We start from the raw sequence: 20,102 nt of genomic DNA on the forward strand, positions 1-20,102 counted from the left end.
CCTGGCAGCGCAGGGAAGCAGAGGCTCCGAGAGCGCCCTGGGGAGATCCGGCTGCCGCCGGGATGGAGGAAGCGTCGAGTGGAGCCGGGCCCTCCGGGGACGGATTTCCTCCCCAGCTCAGCCCCCCTACAGCTTGCTGGGGTCTGCTCCGAGCGCCTGTAAGGTGGAAGAGGCCTTCGCCTCGGCCTGGCAGCGGCAGCCGGCGAACTAGGCGGCCACAGCGGGGTAACAGGCGAGCCGTGGCCGCTCTCGGGAACCTTCGCCGCCACGACCGCTCATTGTCTCTCCCCTTCCACCCGGGGGGCAAACAGGAAGCGCGCCGCCTGGCCGAGTGACGAACGGGCATCCGGGCCAATGAGCACTGCCTACGAAGAGCGTGGTGGCGAATGAGCGCGGAGAAGAGGGGCGGAACTTCCGGGCGGGCTGTCACCCTCTTCCCCCCTTTTGCGCTGGAGGCTCCACCTTTTGTGTTTCCCGCACAGTCAATCAAAATAGGAAAAAAAACCCCCGGACCGCTCCGGCCGTGTCCGCCGCCGCTTCCCGCATCCTCTCCCGCCGCCGCCGCCTTCGCTCCTCACCATGTGTAAGGCGGCGGGGAGCCCCGCCTGAGGTGCCCTAAACACACTATGACCGGTACGTAAAGCCGAGAGAGAGCAACCCTTGCTGCTGCCGCCGCCGCCGCTACCGCCGACCACAGCCAGCCGGGGGCCCCCGCCGCCGGCTCCCGGCCCCCTGTGTGCGACCGAGTGTCTGTGAGAGGCAGAAAGCCGCACTCCTCTCCGCCTCCCTCCCCTCCCCGCCAGCTACCGTCCACCCCTCAAGCCCCAGCAACGCAGTGTCCCCGCCGGGCCCGGGGCTGGCGGCCCGGGCCGCCGGGATCGCATCCCCCTGTGTGCGGGCGCGGGCGGCGGGCGGGCGTGTGAGTGACTGACGGTGCGAGAGGAGCGAGCGCGAGTGAGAGCGAGCGGCGCGAAGGGAAAGGGGAGGAGAGGAGAGGAGAGGGGGCAGGGGCAGCGCGGGGAGGAGGAGGAGGAGGGAAAGAGGAGGAGGAGGGTTACAGGCAGCGGCGGGCGGGGGCAGCAGCAGGAGGGGAGGAGGGAGCAGCCGCCGCCGCCGCCGCCGGGGGGCGGGTGGGGGAGGGGAAGGGGACTCGGTCCGGGCTTTCGGAGTAATTTCGCCTCGGCCCGCGGGCCCCCTCCCTCTCCTCCACCCGCCTTCCTCCCCACCCCCACCCCCCCCGCGCTGTGCCTGCAGCTCCCGAAAAGCCCGTGAAACAAGAGGAAATGGCTGCCTTGGACGTGGACAGCGGCGGCGGCGGCGGCCACGGCGAGTATCTGCAGCAGCAGCAGCACGGAAACGGCGCGGTGGCGGCGGCGGCGGCCCAGGTGAGGAGCGGCTTAGCCCCGGCCCGGCTCCCCCCTCGCGCCGCTTTCTCCTCCCCTCGCCTCTCCCCTCCCTCCGCGCTTCTCTCCTCCCCTCCCCCCGCCCCGGGAGCTGCCCGCCCGAGGCGCCAACGCTCCGACCCCGCCCGCGCTCCCCCGCCCGCCGTCTTTTTGTGTGTGAGTGTGTGTGTGTGAGTGAGAGAGAGTGTGAGTGTGTGTGAGCGTGCGCCCTCCCGGGGGTGGGTTCCGGGCGGAAGGTGGAGGCCCGGCGCGCGGCCCGCCGCCCGCCTTCCCGCGGACGGTGGAGCCCGTGTGCGTGCGAGCCGGAGGGCGCGAGCCGGAGGCGAGGAGGAGGAGGAGGAGAGCGCGGGCTGGCGCTCGCCCGGGTGCAGCCTGCGAGGCCCGAGTCGCACTTCCTGTGCGAGCGCGGCCCGGCCCTAACCGCCGCCCCCTCCCCCTGTCTCCCTCTCTGAACCCGCCCATCGGGGGTAGGACACTCAGCCGTCACCGCTCGCTCTGCTGGCCGCTACCTGCAGCAAGATAGGGCCACCATCGCCGGGCGACGACGAGGAGGAGGCGGCCGCCGCAGCCGGGGCCCCCGCCGCCGCCGCCGGAGTGGTAAGTCTCGCGCGCGGCCCGCCCCCGCCGAGGCCCTGCGCCCGCCATCCCGGGCCCGCGGCGCGCCCGCCATCCCGCCCGAAAGGCCTCCTCGGGGCCCGCGCCTTCCCGGAGAGGGACGCTCGCGCGGCCGGGGCGTCCTTTCCTGCTCTTTCGCATGCTTGTGCGGATTCTAAGCCAGACCAGGCTTTCTCTACATTGTCACTGCGGCACCTCCATCCAGATTCACTACAAAATGAAGTCTGAGAGGGTGGGGGTAGAGGACTCCAAAATGGATGTTAGAGCAATTCATATTAGTGCTGAAAACTCCTTCGCCGAGCACTACGGAAATTTCAGGCACAGCCTATCGGCCATAGATAGTATCAGCTACGGAGGCAGTGTCTTCAGTTTCTAGCATTTTTTGGACTCGGGGCTTTTCCTGCTGGAAGTTACTAGATCTTACTGATTTAAGTGTTAAAATCGTTTTTTTAAAAAAAGGAACGAAGGTTTACTCTTTGAATTACTCTTTTGTGTACAAGAATGAACACTTGAATACTTTTTGAGTGCTTTTTTGGTGGCCATTCTAAATTGTCGAGTTTTAGTTTTTGCAGACTACTTAAATTTACAGTAATTTTTCGTAAATGGAGTTTAAGTGACCGTTGAAATCGGCGAAGTTACTTAGTACTTTGGGTTTTGAAATTGAATAGGTATACCAGTGTTAGAAACAGAAGTACGTGTATGGAATTGTATCAATATTTACATGAATGCTAATGCATACCATACTTAGTTGAATTTGGTTGGCAAAGCTATATTTTCATTTTATTGTGATTGCCAGTCTGATAAGATGTGGTGGGATTCTCTTTATAGGGTTTTTAGTTTGTCGGGGGCAGGGGGAGGAGCTGGTCAGTGTTACAGGAGGGCTTCATACCAATTAGCTAGAAACTGTTTATAAGACTATTGTGAATTTTATATTCGTTTGAATCTTCGTTGTTGCATTAGTTTAGCATGTAGATGTGTTCACTTATTAAAATAATTGAAACTTCTCCCACCATTTTTGCGTGTTTTTTTTTTTTAATGTGGATTATGGGAATCTGTTTGTGTCATGATATTTTGAATTGTCACTGTGGACAAAAAAGTTTGATATTTGGTATAGTCTGCAGGAAATTCTTAGTATTCCAAGGCATTAAAAGTGAAGCTAATGTTAAGCTATATTGTTAAATATTGTATTTGTAATTTTAGTGTTTGAAATTATACTGTAGAGGGATGTGAGTAGATTTAATGACTTAAAAGTATGACTTTAGGTTTTGTCCTTTTGTAAGCAGATTAAAATGTAAAGGCTTAAAATCATGTATGTGAGAGGCATTGTTACTTTTAAACAAATTTATGGACTGGTAAACCTCTTTAATGAACTATATCCCGTTAGGCCCACAGTGCCACAAAAAAAAAAAAAAAGTTTATCTTAAACCATTGCATGAGTAAAATTGCAAAGCAGATTGCTTCTACTTATCTTTTTTAATCTTTCAAATAGAACAAAAAACTTTTTGTAACTGCAACTTACCAAGTTTAGATATCAGCTCAGTGATTGCGGGAGGAGAGAAGTGAAGGAGGAAGTTACAGGTAAAAAATATGTATATGTACATGAGTCTCACCCAAAGAATAGAATACTGTCTCCAACCTTACCCTTCTGTGGCCATATACTTGTAGGGAAGTTGTTTCCATGCCTCTTCAGCTCCTCTGAACTGCCAAATCTCTACTGACATCACATTTCCCGCCAGATGAACATGAACCAGAATCAGCCTGAGCATTTTTTCTTTGTATGTTTGGTACCTGTGCATAACATTTTTCACTGAGTAAAAATTAGTAAGACTGCTTGAGTATGTTTGCCTTAGCGAATGGGAAAATTATTTTTCCAGTTCAAAGATGAATTTTAGACATGGACATCTCAGAAAATGAAAGAATTTAAGTGATTTCATAGTAGTTTTCCCCACTTAAAAATGTGTTTGGATAATGTTACTTTATTCAAATTGCTGGGAATTATGAGAGGTTTAGGGAGAGATTTTTTGGAGCTGTGCTTTTTAAAAATTTTATTTTGGGCTTATTTCATATTTACACAAAAGTTGCAAAGATAGAACTGAGAGGTACCTTTTACCTTTCACCCAGCTTCCTCAAATGTTAATATAACCATGGTACATTTGTCAAAACTAGGAGATTAATAATGATACAGTGCTATTAGCTAAACTATAGACTTTATTCTGATATCACCATTTTTTCACTAATGCCCATTTTCTGTTCCAGGATCCAGTTCAGGATACCACATTGCATATAGTATTGTTGTGTTTAAAACCAAGGGGAAATATACACATAAAATGCAACTTTATACTAGTTTAGTTTGGCATTTTAAGATTAAAAGGGCATTGAAAAGCCAATAGCTGTACTGCAGATTTGCTTTACATATTTTCAATTTAGAATTTGTTAGAGTATAATATGTGTTCATCCTGGATCCTGGCCAAGAGTGTTTGGTTACCCTCAGTACAGAGCTGAATAGGTCTAATCACAAAGCAGTCTCACCTGTAATGTCCCACAGCGTGGACTCTCAAAATTGGTTTGATGGCAAGACTCTTTTATACTTTTTTTTTTTTTTTTAATTAATTTATGGCTGTGTTGGGTCTTCGCTTCTGTGCAAGGGCCCTCTCCAGTTGTGGCAAGCGGGGGCCACTCCTCATCGCGGTGCGCGGGCCTCCTACCATCGCGGCCTCTCCCGTTGCGGAGCACAGGCTCCAGACGCGCAGGCTCAGCAATTGTGGCCCACGGGCCCAGCTGTTCCGCGGCATGTGGGATCCTCCCAGACCAGGGCCCGAACCCGTGTCCCCTGCATTGGCAGGCAGACTCAACCACTGCGCCACCAGGGAAGCCCTATACTTATTTTTAAAAGTTGTGTAGTTTTAGTAATAGATCAAGGTATAGAAAAAGTAGACCTTTATATGAGATATTAACTTGTCCAATCTACATTTGTGTGAACCTGTGAATTACTAATTTGCTTATTTCGTTTAATAAATTGAACAAGTAAATATTATGAAAGGCATTGCCTGAATTTCAGTTTAACTTGTAAATTTAGTGTTCATTTATTACGTAAATGTTGGTGAACTATAAAGTGAATAATAGCTTATTTCAAAAAAAGGTTATTTTGGCTGTTATTCCAAATACGACTTACACTGTCATTGTAAGGAATTCATTAGGTAATTGTTTTTGTATCTGCAGTCTGTGTTCTTTACTGTTCCTTTGAAGATTTTAAGAAACTTTAGTACTTGCCTAAGAGTGGTTCTTAAGTTTGTTTTCACCTTAGCTTCACACTTGTTTCCAGTTACATTCTTTCCTTGCCCATTTCTGGCTTTCATAAAGCCATTAACTGAGAGGTTAATAATTCTTTCTAAATGTGATGTAATAAGTTGGTATGAAGTTTATTTTTTTCCTTTACACAGGTGTTATGGAGAAGATATCCTTGGGTGTTTGTGTGTGTGTGTGTGTGTGTTTCCCCATTTTATGCCTGGTTGTAGTGAATTTGCTATAGCAGTGTCCCAAGGCTACTCTTGGATGTGGTCTTTTTTACCTTGTGATTATGTGTTTGTATACAGAGGGAAGCTCGGATTACCTTCAATTACGACCTTTTACAGTAATGCCAGTGTCCATGTTAATTGGTTTTTTGTTTGTCGATAAGAATATTAGAATTACTGAGAGAAACACCGGTGGGTTTTTCTTTTAATGTCTAGGCTTAATGAAGAGGGTTATCTTGAATCCAAACCAAATACTAATTCTTGCCTGGGTTATGTGTTTTTATGTCTCCCTCCCTTTGTAGTGTTTCCAGTAGCCTAACATCACACATTTTTAAAAAATTAATTAATTTATGGCTGCGTTGGGTGTTCGTTGCTGTGTGCGGGCTTTTCTTGAGTTGCAGTGAGCAGGGGCTACTGTTCGTTGTGGTGCGTGGGCTTCTCATTGCGGTGGCTTCTGTTGTTTTGGAGCAAGGGCTCTAAGCACGTGGGCTTCAGTAGTTGTGGCTCACGGGCTCTAGAGCGCAGGCTCAGTAGTTGTGGCGCATGAGCTTAGTTGCCCCATGTCATGTGGGATCTTCCTGGACCAGGGCTTGAACCTGTGTCCCCTGCATTGGCAGGCGGATTCTTAACCACTGCACCACTGGGGAAGCCCCATCACACATTCTTAAAACATTTTTTTGGTCTCAGATTCTAATTTGTCTATTTTTTTGGTATGCTGCTGATGAAATTTCTCTTACAAATGAATGGTTTTAGTAGGCTTTGTAGTTTTGAAATATTTGGGGCTTATTCATTGTGGAATTGGTTTAAAATTGGTGTAGAGTTTTTCATTGAAGACTGTAATATCTCAAGGTCGGTTTTATTGATTCATTTTTCCTATCATTTCCTTTGCAATAATTTTAAAGTAAAATACTTTTATTCATTCAATAAGTATTTATTGATCATTATTCTAGGCACAATTGGATGTTTTTCAAATCTGTCTTCATAATCTTAGTTATCATAAGGATACTTTAGGATTATATAGTGCTTTACAGTTTATGAAGCTTAACACTTTCTTTAGGATCTTATGACCCTGCAAGGTAATATTTTTCCCATAAGGTCCTGCTCTAAATCACACATAATTCCACGGTTCTAGCTAGGCTAGAACCCAGTTATGAATTTTTTCCTTTCTAGTGCAATGTACTCCCTTCCTCTAAGCATTTATAGTCTTAGCTTATATCATGAAAGTCTAGTATTCTTGTTTCAGTGTTCATAAATGTTTTTTATATATGCTTTTAATCTTAGGTCTACTCAAAAAAGTTCAAGTACATCATTTTGTCCTAGGTTTGGGGATTTCCCTTCAATTAATGGCCTGCATTGTTGGGAAAAGTGGTACTGTAGTTTATTTTTATTTAGCTTCTGGAGAAGGGGGTTCTTGGGTACTGTTTATTCAGACTTGTCATTTGAGTAGTTGTATTTATTTTCAAGGAATTTCTTGAATTAGAAAGCTGTTCACTTATGGTTGAATATCTGCTCTTATTAAGATTTTGTTTAAAAAAAATACTCAGATGCCATAAATTTGACTTTTTATTTTAAGGATGATGAAGAGACAAAATGCCAGTACAGTTGTCTCTTTATATCCGTGGGTTCTGCATCCTTGGAGGTCTGCGTGTAGTATACATTTTATGTAAGGGAATTGAGCATGGGGGATTTTGGTATCTGCAGGGTCCTGGAACCAATCCCCTGGGGATACCTACGGATGACTGCATTGTAAAATTAATTTGTATGTAAGATACTATATTCTTTGATATAAGTTGAAAAATTGTATATTTAATGCTGGTTAGAAAAAATTCAAGGTTGATTCTCCACAGGTGAACAATAACCTTAAGAAGATAAGAATGGGATTTGAAGCACTACACTTTAGTTTAGATTTCAGTATAAAGGATAGATTTAAATATCTTTAGTTTATTTAAAATGCCAAGAGACTGAAGTGAAACATGAATTGTCATGTTCCCTCTAATATAGAGAAAGATGACTTAAGCTTGTAATTTTTATACCAGGTAGAATTTGAAGAATGTAGGCTACTTTTAAAGTCTGGTGCTTCATTTTAACAATTTAAGTTTGATAAGTTTAAATGTTTGTGTTTAAAAGATCACTATTTTAGTTCAGTCCTGGACATTTGTACTGGGTCCTACGGTTTCTCTGCCTTTATTGTTTTCAGGCTTTCAGTCTCCTTCACTAGGTCTTAGTTTATCTTTATAAAGCCACAGATCTGATTGCGCCACTCACTTGCCTCAAAACCTTTTATAGCTTTCATTCACTATCTGTAGGATAAAGTCCAAACTCCTTAGTAGGACCTGTGAAACCATTTACTGCAGGCCCTGATAAAAATGTCTAGTTCTGTTCCCCATTACTCTTTTCTATGAGTATGAATGTTTTTTGGATCCTCTCTTGAACTCCAAACTACACATTATTTTTTTAGTCTCTCTTAAAAGTCTGTGACTTTATTTCTATACCTTGTTAATGACTGTATTTCTGCTTCCTAACCACCCACAGTGAAATCTTAAATTTTATCCACAATTACTTAAAAAACTCTTATGTGAAATCTTTTTTTTTTCCTTCATTTTTCTATGTTCCCCCGAAGTGTTTTGATCATATGCCTAGTGTACACCACTATTCACATAGTAGTAGCTTGTGTGTGTATGTCTGCTTGGATAGACTGTGAACCACTTGAAGATGAGCTTGTATATCTCATGGGCTTACTCATCCTTATTTCATCTTGTCAGATAGGCTCAGGTGTCTTGAATGAAGTCATTACACTGTGGTTCATTTATTGAAATATATACTCTTCAACTGTGTGTGTACATGAAAATTAGGTAGTGAGTCTCCTTAAGAAATTTTTAGGTTCATCTGGTTTTACAATATTTGTATTAAATTTTGTGGGATGATTTACATTGAGAGAACAGTATTTGTCTTAACCTTTTTTTTTATGGTCACAGACCCCCTTTGAGAATATGAAGAAACTCTAGATACCATTGCCCACCGCTCCCCCCCCCCACACCTAGGCCCTCTATCAAAAAGTTGGTATGCTGTTTTAGAGGATTTAAAGATCCCTTGAATCCCAGGCATGGATCCTAGGTTGAGAATTCTGGGCTAGATATGCTCATGTTCTCATTGTCTAGTGGTGTGTGGAGTTATAGGAAATCATATACAGATCTAGAAGGAAATGGGTTAGGGATGGCATTATTTTGATAGTGACTAATTCATATAGGGTCTCATTCCCCATGTCTTTACCTCTGGTCTTAGTGGGAGACAAGCATGGTATAGTATTTAAGAGCCTGGCTTCTGGAGTTAGACTGGCTTAGTTTTAAATCCTGTTTTGGCCATTTGATAGCTGTGTGATTTTGTCTCTCAATTTTGTCATCTGTGATATGGGGATAGTCATAATAATACCTCATAGGATAGTTGTAAGCAACAGGTGATATAATCTTATAAATCCCTATCATGGTTCTTGGCATATAAAAGTGGTTCTTGGCATATAGAAGAACGGTTCAAATGTTACATGTTACTGTTATTATTCCTTAAAAAATTTACCCTTTGACATTGATTTGTTGGGTTTTATTGCTTTCTACTTTCCTCCATTGGTATTTTTCTAGTCTTGTCTAATCCATAAAATATGGAGATGATACCTGAGATTCTAGCAGGTCACAGAATACAAAATGTATATGTCTAGCATTCTACTGCAAACTTAGGTAGAAATGGTAAAGCAACAGTCTATATCCTCCAACTTTTAGATTCTAGAAAAACCTTTCAGGTGGGCTGACTTTGCAGTGGTGGTCACAGGGCAATAACTTTTCCTCATTAAAATTTTTTAAGGTCTCATATTTTTTTTAGTAGTTATGGGAAAAGTAAAGAATTTGATGGCTCACTAAAGGAATCGCCCTCACCCTGAGTTTACTCTGGAGTACCTTAATACATGCCATGAAAGAGTAGCTTTAATTGTTTGATTTAAGGTTGATAGCTAACTTTTTCTAACTCAGGGAACTGATGACACTGCTCTGATATTTCTTTTTTGTACGCAAATATAATGCACCTGATTTAGTGGTATGTTTTTAGTGAGTTTTTTATACCTTTTGAACTCTGTTCAGTGAGGTATGTTTGGTTTGAGCTGTCCATAATCTTTTCTCTAGCTTCTTCTACTTTTATTTATTTTTAACTGTAGATCATAGGTGAGGGATTAGAAAATCAGTTGGTAGTCATAAAACAAAGAATATTCTGATTGAACTTTTTTCCTGCTCAAATAGCATGGGTTATCTTTGCAATAGCTAACAAAATTGGAAATGATGATTATTGTAGTTTATATAGTACTTCTGTATTTGAGCTGTGTTGTGTTACTAAGAGAACTTTTATTTTCAGGTGGTAGGGTTTATATCAGTTTTTAGAGTTTTTTGAGGATTGGATTAAACGTACCACAAATACATATCACATAACATTTTTTGTTTTCTTTATCCAGACAGGTGATTTGGCTTCTGCACAGTTAGGAGGAGCACCAAACCGATGGGAGGTTTTGTCAGCCACACCTACAACTATAAAAGATGAAGCTGGTAATCTAGTACAGATTCCAAGTGCTGCTACTTCCAGTGGGCAGTATGTCCTTCCCCTTCAGAATTTGCAGAATCAGCAAATATTTTCAGTTGCACCAGGATCAGATTCATCAAATGGTACAGTGTCCAATGTTCAGTATCAAGTAATACCACAGATTCAGTCATCAGATGGTCAGCAGGTTCAGATTGGTTTCACAGGTTCTTCAGATAATGGGGGTATAAATCAAGAAAGTGGTCAAATTCAGATCATTCCTGGCTCTAATCAAACCTTGCTTGCCTCTGGAACACCTCCTGCTAATATCCAGAATCTCATACCACAGACTGGTCAAGTCCAGGTTCAGGGAGTTGCAATTGGTGGTTCATCTTTTCCTGGCCAAACCCAAGTAGTTGCTAATGTGCCTCTTGGTCTTCCAGGAAATATTACCTTTGTACCAATCAATAGTGTCGATCTAGATTCTTTGGGACTCTCGGGCAGTTCTCAGACAATGACCGCAGGCATTAATGCTGATGGACATTTGATAAACACAGGACAAGCTATGGATAGTTCAGACAATTCAGAAAGGACTGGTGAGCGGGTTTCTCCTGATATTAATGAAACTAATACTGATACAGATTTATTTGTGCCAACATCCTCTTCATCACAGTTGCCTGTTACTATAGACAGTACAGGTATATTACAACAAAATACAAATAGCTTGACTACTACTAGTGGGCAAGTCCATTCTTCAGATCTTCAGGGAAATTATATCCAGTCGCCTGTTTCTGAAGAGACACAGGCTCAGAATATTCAGGTTTCTACAGCACAGCCTGTTGTACAACATCTACAACTTCAAGAGTCTCAGCAGCCAACCAGTCAAGCCCAAATTGTGCAAGGTATTACACCACAGACAATCCATGGTGTGCAAGCCAGTGGTCAGAATATATCACAGCAGGCTTTGCAAAATCTTCAGTTGCAGCTGAATCCTGGAACCTTTTTAATTCAGGCACAGACAGTGACCCCTTCTGGACAGATAACTTGGCAAACATTTCAAGTACAAGGGGTTCAGAACTTGCAGAATTTGCAAATACAGAATACTGCTGCCCAACAAATAACTTTGACGCCTGTGCAGACACTCACGCTTGGTCAAGTTGCAGCAGGTGGAGCCTTGACTTCAACTCCAGTTAGTCTAAGCACTGGTCAGTTGCCAAATCTACAGACAGTTACAGTAAACTCTATAGATTCTACTGGTATACAGCTACACCCCGGAGAGAATGCTGACAGTCCTGCAGGTGAGTTTTCCAAGTCATGTCATGCTGTAGATAAGTTCAGTGAGGTGTTTATCAGCATCTGGCTATCTTTAAAGGTGATGATACATTTCCCTGTGTCTGTGTGAAAAGTCAACACCAAAATGTGTTCCAAATTGTTCTTCATTGAAAGATTGTAGTTTTTGAAGTCAAGGATTCATTTCTCTGTTACGCCAATTACATTTGTTGTTTTTCGTCACTTAGTTTTGTACATTTTTTCACGTCTGATTGGTACTCTAAAGCATCACAAAATTTTTATTTCGCATGTAAGGTGTCTTGGCTGTTCTTGGTGTGATGTAAATTAAATGTTTTATGCATTTTATTTGGTTGGGCAATCAGGTTGGTATAGTGAAAACATGGTACTGGGAGTAGGTACTGTTTATGCTGTCTCACCCATTAGCTAGCTGTGTGGTTTTGGCTAAGTTACTTTTTCTCTTGCAAACTCAGTTTTCTCAGCATGTAAAATGCGGCTGTTGGACTAGGTAACTATATCTAGGGTACCTTCTAGACCTGAAATTCTTCGGTTCTGTGATAGTTTATTCTTACAAGTATGAAGTAATCCTTAAACCTAGCTGTGTTAGATATATTATTATTGATAGTATGGGTAGAAATTTTGGAAGTCTACTCTTTGTTGTGTAAGAATTAAGTAATACATAATTACTTAATAATAAAAATATATAGATCTCTTTTAAAAGATAGTATCATCATTACCTTAGTGATGTTATTTATTTAGATAGTGTTTTATTGAATGTTTTGTTGTACACTAAATTCTTTTACTCTTTTACTTCATTATTTGGGTTTTTGTGGAGATTGTGCTGTTATATAACCTTCCACTGAGTCAGTGATTCTAAACTCTTAAATTGGGACACTTGGATTTAATTTTTTGAAGTAATGGTATTATCTTTTTTCTTTTGAGAAATTTGTGATATATACTTAGAAAATAGGAATTGTCTGTACTTTAGAAAGCCTTTAATTGTATTTGAGCCTTCTGAAGCTATGGTTTAGAGCAGCATTCTCAAAGTGTGGTCTGTGGATCTCTGAGGATCCCTGAGACCCCCTCAGAGGTCCTTGATATCAAACTACTTTTCATAATAATAGTACAATTTATTTGCCTTTGTTCTTGTGTAGACATTTTCACCGATGGTGGCTAAAACTGCTGTGTCTTAGCACAAATCAAAGCTGTGATGCTAAACTGTGCTGGAAGTTGTATTCTTTATGACCATCCACTTGCAGTTAAAGAAAAATGCTAGCCAGCTTCACTGAACAATGACCTTGATGAACAAGTCAAAAGAGTTATTTTTACTAAACCTTGACCCTTGAATGCTGCATGTCCTTTTTAAAATAGTAGCTTTATTGGAATATAATTGACATACTATAAAACGCACCCTTTAAAGTATACAATTTAGTGGTCTTTAATATAGGCAGACTGGTGCACCCATCATCACTCTAATTTTAGAGCATTTTCAGCACCTCCCCCAAACCCCATACCCATTAGCAGTCACTGCACGTTCCCTGCCCCGTCCCCTGAGCCCCCAGCAACCACTAATTCTACTTTCTGTCTCTTTAGATTTGCCTATTATATCTTGAGCCCCCAGCAACCAGTAATCTACTTTCTGTCTCTTTAGATTTGCCTATTATATCTTATCAGTAGAATCATACAGTATGTGGCTCTCTGTGTCTGACTTTTCATTTACCATAATATTTTTAGGGTTCATCTGTCTTGTAGCCTTTAACCATACTTTGTTCTTTTTTGTGGTTGAATAATATTCCATTGTATGGATATACCACATTTTATTCATTTATGCATTGATGGACAACATTTCCGTTTTTTAGCTATTAAGAATAATGCTGCTATGAACATCCGTGTACAGTTTTTTGGTGTGGACATGTTTTTGTTTCTTTTGGGTATATACTTAGCAGTGGAATTGCTGGGTTGTATGTTTAACATTTTGAGGAACTGCTGAACTGTTTTTCCAAAGTGACTGTACCATTTTACATTCTCACCAGCAAAAGGGTTCCGGTTTTTCTACATCCCCACCAACATTTATCATTGTCCTCCTTTTTGATTTTAGATATACTAAGAATGGGTGTGAAGTGGTATCTCATTGTGTTTCTGATTTGTAGTTCCTGCTGCATGTCTTTGTAATATTCTTTGTGACAAAATGGTAAATATACTTTAATAAAGTACTTCTGCTACATACCAAAATAAGATGATTATCTTTGAAAAAATATATATTGTTTTCAGTTGAGCAATTGTGTGAGTTGCAAGCTGAACTAGATGCTATTTTTCGGAAACACGTTTTACTTGAAAGACTGACAAAGTATGGTTATTGAGAGACTCATGTACTTAAGTGACAGATACTTTCTCAAAAATATAATGAATTAAGTGAGCCTGTCCCTTAAAGGAAAAAAACTTGTCTGTTTGCTACCAATGATAAAATTTGGGCTTTCCAGTGAAAATTAGAATTTTGGAAAACTTGAATCTACTACTATGAACTTGGTAACTTGTTAATAATTACATATGTTTCTGATGAAATGGACAGTGATATTAATATTAATAAATAGGATTTTTTGGGATACTGTATTATAATGAAATATGCCATCATTTGGAAGATCTTTATGATAACTCAGTGAACCAGTAGTTTTCAGATGACCAACTCATGTTACAAAATCCTGCATGGGTAAAAGATCCATCCGTTCAGAGTTCAAGATAGACCAACAATAAGCATGTGGAAAGTTTACCAATATAGTTTCAGATTCTGCATTACCACTGACCTTTAAGAAATTTAGCACTTGTCAGATTTGGTATAGTATCCAAGAAGAATAACCACAATTGGCTGAAAGACTATCAGATTACTTCTTTTTCCAGCCACATATCTTTGTGAAACTAGATATTCTTCATATGCTTCAGCCCAAACCACGTATTGCACAACACACTGCAAAAGCAAATATGAAACTCCAGTTGTCTTCTTTTAACCTAGATATTAAAGAGATTTGCAAAAATGTGAAACATGACCTCTCTCCTCATTAAACTTTTATGTATGTTTTTGGAAAATAGTTGTTTTTCATAAAATCTTAATTTGTGTTAACATTTAATGGATTTATTGTTTTCAAATGAATTAAAACATTAAAAATTTCTCTTCTGATTCCTAATACAGTAAATATCAAAATAAATACCCTACATTAACAAAAACTTTTTGGGGACCTCAGTAATATTTAAGAGTTTAGAAGGAGTCCTGAGACCGAAAAGTTTGAGAATACTGGTAGAATGACAGACTTCTGAAGACATAGAAGATAGTTTTTAGAAACCAGTTTTTAGAGCTTCCACACAGTTAAAGTTATGGAGATCTATACATGTTAGAAAAACATCTCTAGAGAATTAATTTGTGATTTTGTGGATTTATATTGGTCATGAAATTAGATTGATATAAAGCACTAAGTGCTCAGTACAATAATTTATTTCCAAAATACTATCAAAATAGCAACAGTGTTTGAATTAAATACAAAATCGAATTTTTAGAATGATAATTTAGTTTATTGTGTGTTGGCAAGGAAGGGTAAAATAAGCACTCCAGAGGGCCACTAAATTTGAATTTTTTTCCCAATTTTAAAGGAATGGGGAAAGAACTTGAGAAAATAAAAGTTAAAGAGAATCAGAATAAAAATGCTGCATAGTACATAGCATATTTAGAAATAAAAACCAGGAAGTTGTAATTGGGGTAATTTGGTAATAGGAAAACTATCCCTTGGTGTACTGTCTTTTTAATTGGCAAGAAGGAAGAAATTATTTTAGGATGTGTTTTCTTACATGAAAAATCAGTAAAAAAAACTTTATCAGTGTTAGAGCATAGTATGCACAGATGAACTGCTTAAAATTTTGACACCATTGGTTTGCATTTTGCTTTTTGGTGAGTATGGAAACAATGTAACACATTTCCCAAATAAATGAGACCACACCGTTTTTTTTTACCAAGACTCTGCAATTTCTTTGACCTTTTTTCTAAGCTCCCCTTTCACAAAAATGACCTCTATTCCAACCTGTTTTAAGAAGTGAATCTGATTCAGGGCCTCTCCTCGTGAGGGGTATGTTTAGTGCCTCTTATCCCTTAGAAACCAAACCCCCATCTTCCTTGGAACATAGAGCTCATTGGGCCCCAAGCTGCAACCCCACTCACTCCCTTTATTTCTTTTCCTTGCCCACTGAGAAATGCATGCTGTTTTTGAAATTTAATTTTTTCTCTATCTACCATTTGCTGTGTATTTGAAGCTAGGCGATCTTTCTAACATCTTTTCGAGTCAGAAAATTTCTCCCAAATTCAAGCCAAGACTTACCCAGTTTCTCAAATTTTAGTTCTCTATCCGATTTTGGCTTATCCTTTAAGATTGGGTATATTTAAAACTTGGTGTCATACACATTTTAAAATATTGTCATAACTATACTGCTTGTACAGTTTTTTTATCCTGCTTAATTTTTAGTTACTTTTTTTGGTAGGGTGACCATACCTGTTAAGTATTTAGGTCAGGAATTATATTCTATTTAATTATCTATTAATATAGTTAAAAAGACGCCACATGAGAAAGAGCTGAGAGTCAAATTCACTGCCTAAAACCAGGGCCTGGAGCTTAAAAAAAAAAAAAGTTCGTTGCTGTCTGTTACTCTAAGGTACAGCTTAAATGAGGCTGTACACTTACAGAAATGAGAAGAGGACATGGGGAAATAGGAGGACATCAACAGTCTTGTGATCAGATTCTGAACCAGTCCGAACCATTGAGCTGTTAACTTGGTGTCTAGATTTATGACATCTCCAGTATTACCTCTGAAGCCAATAAAAGACCTAGGTCTGCACTAGGGCCAGAGAGACTTGGTGGAAACACTTGGAAAAAAGCCAGGCATGGAGGTATAATGCAGAGAGAAAAATTATACTCAATATAAGCCTGAAAACCAAAATTCCAAAATACATGATGAAGGGAAAATCTATGAAAGATAGCCAGTAAAATCAACAATCAAGAGATGAATTCATGTCCGATTAAAGAAAGATAATTTAAAAATCTGTGAAAGACTTTAAAATCAGTATATTTATACCTGTCAATGAGATAAAAGGAAGCTGTAGCACCTTTAGAAGAGAAGTTGTGAAACAAAAAAGGTAGATGTGTAAGAGAAACAACCAGAAATCCTAGAAAGGAGAAGCATATTTCATTGATTCTAAGACACGCATTGTTTAACATTTTAACATTTCTGAGATCTGAGTATATCTTACCGACCGTGGCATGTCAGTGTTTAATTTACAGTGCTTTTTCTTTTTTACTGGTAGTGGTATGTCTTGATAGCATTGTCTAGATGAAATAGAAAAATTTGGCGGGACAAACAGGAGAACCTTTAGGCTGGACATAGAAAAAAATGAGTGAATAGTAATATACTTAGAAATTTACTCAGAATATAGTTTAGAGAGAATGAACAAGTAGAGACTTGAAAGATTGAGTCACCAACCTAAGATTTTCAGAAAAAGAGAATAGAGTGAATGGCAAGAGAAGCAGTATTGGATGAGATAATGGCTGAGAATTTTCTTGTGTTGGAGATATATAGTTTACAAATGAAAATTTTGCTTCAAGTATTAAGAAAGATAAACAAAAATAAGTCCACCCCTGTCTTAAACTAAAATTTTGGAGAAAGATAATCTTAAATTTTAACAGAAAAGTCGATTGCTAACGAAGAAATTACAGACCTACAAACTTCTCATCAGCCACACACACATACCAGAAGATCATGTAGTAGTATCTTTATAGCACTGAGAAAATAACCAGCAGGCAAGAATTCTGTATGCAGTTAAAAATCCTACTTAAGAGTTAGACTATAATGAAGATATTTAAAATAATCAAGGGCTGAAAGTTTATTATTCAAAGACCCTTATGAAACTAACTACTGAAGTGTTAAGTAGAAAAATGGATCCAGAGGAAATGAGGACATAGTAGTGATTACAGTGGGTAAAAAATTAATAATTTAACTGACCATGAAACACTAGGAACTTTAAGTTACAGAAAATTTCAGAGATACACCAAAGCAGATAAATGTATGATGAACCTTAAGGTAACCACCTCGCAGCTTCACCAGTTATCAACATTCTGCCGTTCTTCTTTCCTCTATTCCCACTGTTTAAAATTTTACCCTTGCTGGAGTATTTTAAAGTAAATTCCAGAGAGTGTATAACTTTACCCAATAATACTAATGGAGTGATTTGCACGGTGTGGTCTAGGAGTCCCAGACTCTTTTCATAGGGGTCTGTGAGGTCCAAGTTATTTTCATAATAATACCAAGATGCTATTTGCTTATTTCATTTTTGCCTCACAAGTGGTGTACAGTGGAGTTTTTCAGAGGCTATATGATATGTGATAACAGCAGATTGAACACAGAAGCTGATATAAAGATCTAGCTGTTTTTTGGGTTTTTTTTTTAATTGAAGTATTATTGATTTACAATGTTGTGTTAGTTTCAGGTGTACAGCAAAGCAGTAAAGGTATATATATGTATATATTTATTTCAGATTTTTTTCCATTATAGGTTATTATAAGATATTGAATATAGTTCCCTGTGCTATACAGTAGGTCCTTGTTATCTGTTTTATATAGAGTAGTGTGTATCTGTTAATCCCGAACTCCTAATTTATTCCTTCCCTCTCCTTTCCCATTTTGTAACCATAAGTTTGTTTTCTGTGTCTGTGAGTATATTTCTGTTTTGTAAATAAGTTAATTTGTATCAGTGATAGCATATATTTGTCTCTGTGTGACTTATTTTACCTAGTATGATCTAGCTGTTTTCTAAGAAGCCAGATATTAAAGATACCTGCAAAAGTGTCAAACTATTCTAATTTTTAAAAATACATATTTTTCATAAGATGTTACTTATGTTAACATTTATGAGTTTGTTACTTTAAAATTAATAAATCAACTTCTAAAATGTTCCCAGTTTTGATTCCTAGTATGGAAAATATTGATATACTTATATAAGCAGAGGCCCATTGAAATCTTCAAATTTTTTAAAAATGGATTTTTTCCCATTTTTTTTAACAACATAATTTACATACAGTAAAATTCCTTCTAAAATTTTAGTGCACAATTCTGCACTTTCAGTAACTGAACACAGTTGTATAATCACCACCATAATTAAGATATAGTATCACTTTACCACTTCTCTCCATTCCCATATGCCACTTCATAGTCAGCCATTCTCCTTTACCCTTGTTCTCTGGCGAATAGGTGTTACTCACGTAAACAAAAACTCTTTGAAGTCCTCAGTAATTTTTAAAACAGTGATTCTGATATCAAAAAGTTTGAAAACTGCTGCGCTAATGAATAAGGATTTTAAGAAACATAACCATAGTACCATTATTTACAGTACCCTAAATTTATAGTTATCCTTTAATATTATTTAATAACCTTGTAATGTTTAGTTTTCCCCAAATGATTAAAAAATATCTTTTTAGAATTGATCACGTTAGGATTCAAACAAGCACTGTGTCTTTTATTGGTTCATGTGCCTCCGAGTCTCAGCTTTTCAAATAATGGTTTTAGCAGCTTTTCATTGTTGTCACTTGGATTCATTATTTCATTAAGATTTGCAAAATGGTGATTTTTCTAATTTTCTCAGTCCTTTTGTGTTAAGCTGTGATTTTTTTCTGAAAAGATCCCTCCCTTGTTAGCTATTTGGTTACCCCCGAAGCACAGTTTGTACAAGAAAGGCAGGATAAGCTATTAAATCCATTCCTTTTATTTATCTGTTTTCAGAATGAGTTGGTGTCTTAGCTGTCATCAGAGGTTCTCTCTCTCTCTTTTTTTTTTCCTTTGGTGTATCATTGTGAACTCATTTTTTTATCAGTTGTATTTTAATACATGGTATTCATTATTCTTAGAAATTAATATTTATATTGTTAAGAAATGGAATACTAAGCTTAAAAAAGAAATAGCGGTGTGGGACTTGTGGGGATTGGTTCCTGGGTAGAGGTTCTTGTCATTTTTAGGAGGATCAGCTTTATAGAAAATAGTTTTAGCCATTTTACATCAATTTATAATTTGGATAAAAGTAATTAAGGGAACAGAAGTGCGATTTTATATATATATATATTAAGACTGTTTTTTTTAGAGCAGTTTTAGGTTCACACCAACATTAAAGAGAAGGTACAGAGATTTTCCATCTACCTTCTGCCCCTAAACATGCATAGCCTCCCCCACCATGACGTCTTTCACCATAGTGATACATTTGTTAAAACTGATGAACCTACATTAATACATCATAATTACACAAAGTCCATAGTTTACATAATGGTTCGCTCTTGGTGTTGTACATTCTTTGAGTTTGGGCAAATGTATAATAACATATGCATCATTATGGTATTGTAAGAGTATTTTTACTGCCCTGGAGACCCTCTGTGTTCTGTCTATTCCAAAAATGCAATTTTTAACTTCTAAACTGGGGCAGGAGGTAGAAAATTATCAATCCAACAGAAAATAGGAAAGGAGAAGAAGTATAGCAAAGAAAAAGACTAATATCAGATGTAGAAATTCAGGACAGTCCTGAAAAGAAAAAAAAATTAGTAATCCTACAACCAATAAAGTTGGTAAATTGCCTGTATAATCTTCTGGTCTTTTTTCTGTGCCTATTGCATACTGTGTCTTTACACTTCGGGGTCACTTTAAAATTGGGGTCATATACACAA

The 20,102-nt window shown here is 39.2% G+C and overlaps 1 protein-coding gene across 1 annotated transcript in view; it reads left to right on the plus strand.

The window, feature by feature from the left end:
• The first annotated feature begins 447 nt into the window (after positions 1–447).
• SP3 (Sp3 transcription factor) overlaps positions 448–20,102 on the plus strand; it is a 60,947-nt gene continuing 41,292 nt past the window's right edge. The window contains exons 1-4 of the mRNA XM_068544903.1: positions 448–633; positions 1,255–1,385; positions 1,875–2,000; positions 10,020–11,379. Coding sequence (XP_068401004.1) covers positions 627–633; positions 1,255–1,385; positions 1,875–2,000; positions 10,020–11,379 — 1,624 coding nt within the window. The 5' untranslated portion in view covers positions 448–626. The remainder of the gene's footprint in view (positions 634–1,254; positions 1,386–1,874; positions 2,001–10,019; positions 11,380–20,102) is intronic.

The sequence above is a fragment of the Eschrichtius robustus genome, chromosome 5 (assembly GCF_028021215.1).
Source record: "Eschrichtius robustus isolate mEscRob2 chromosome 5, mEscRob2.pri, whole genome shotgun sequence".
Lineage (NCBI taxonomy): Eukaryota > Metazoa > Chordata > Mammalia > Artiodactyla > Eschrichtiidae > Eschrichtius > Eschrichtius robustus.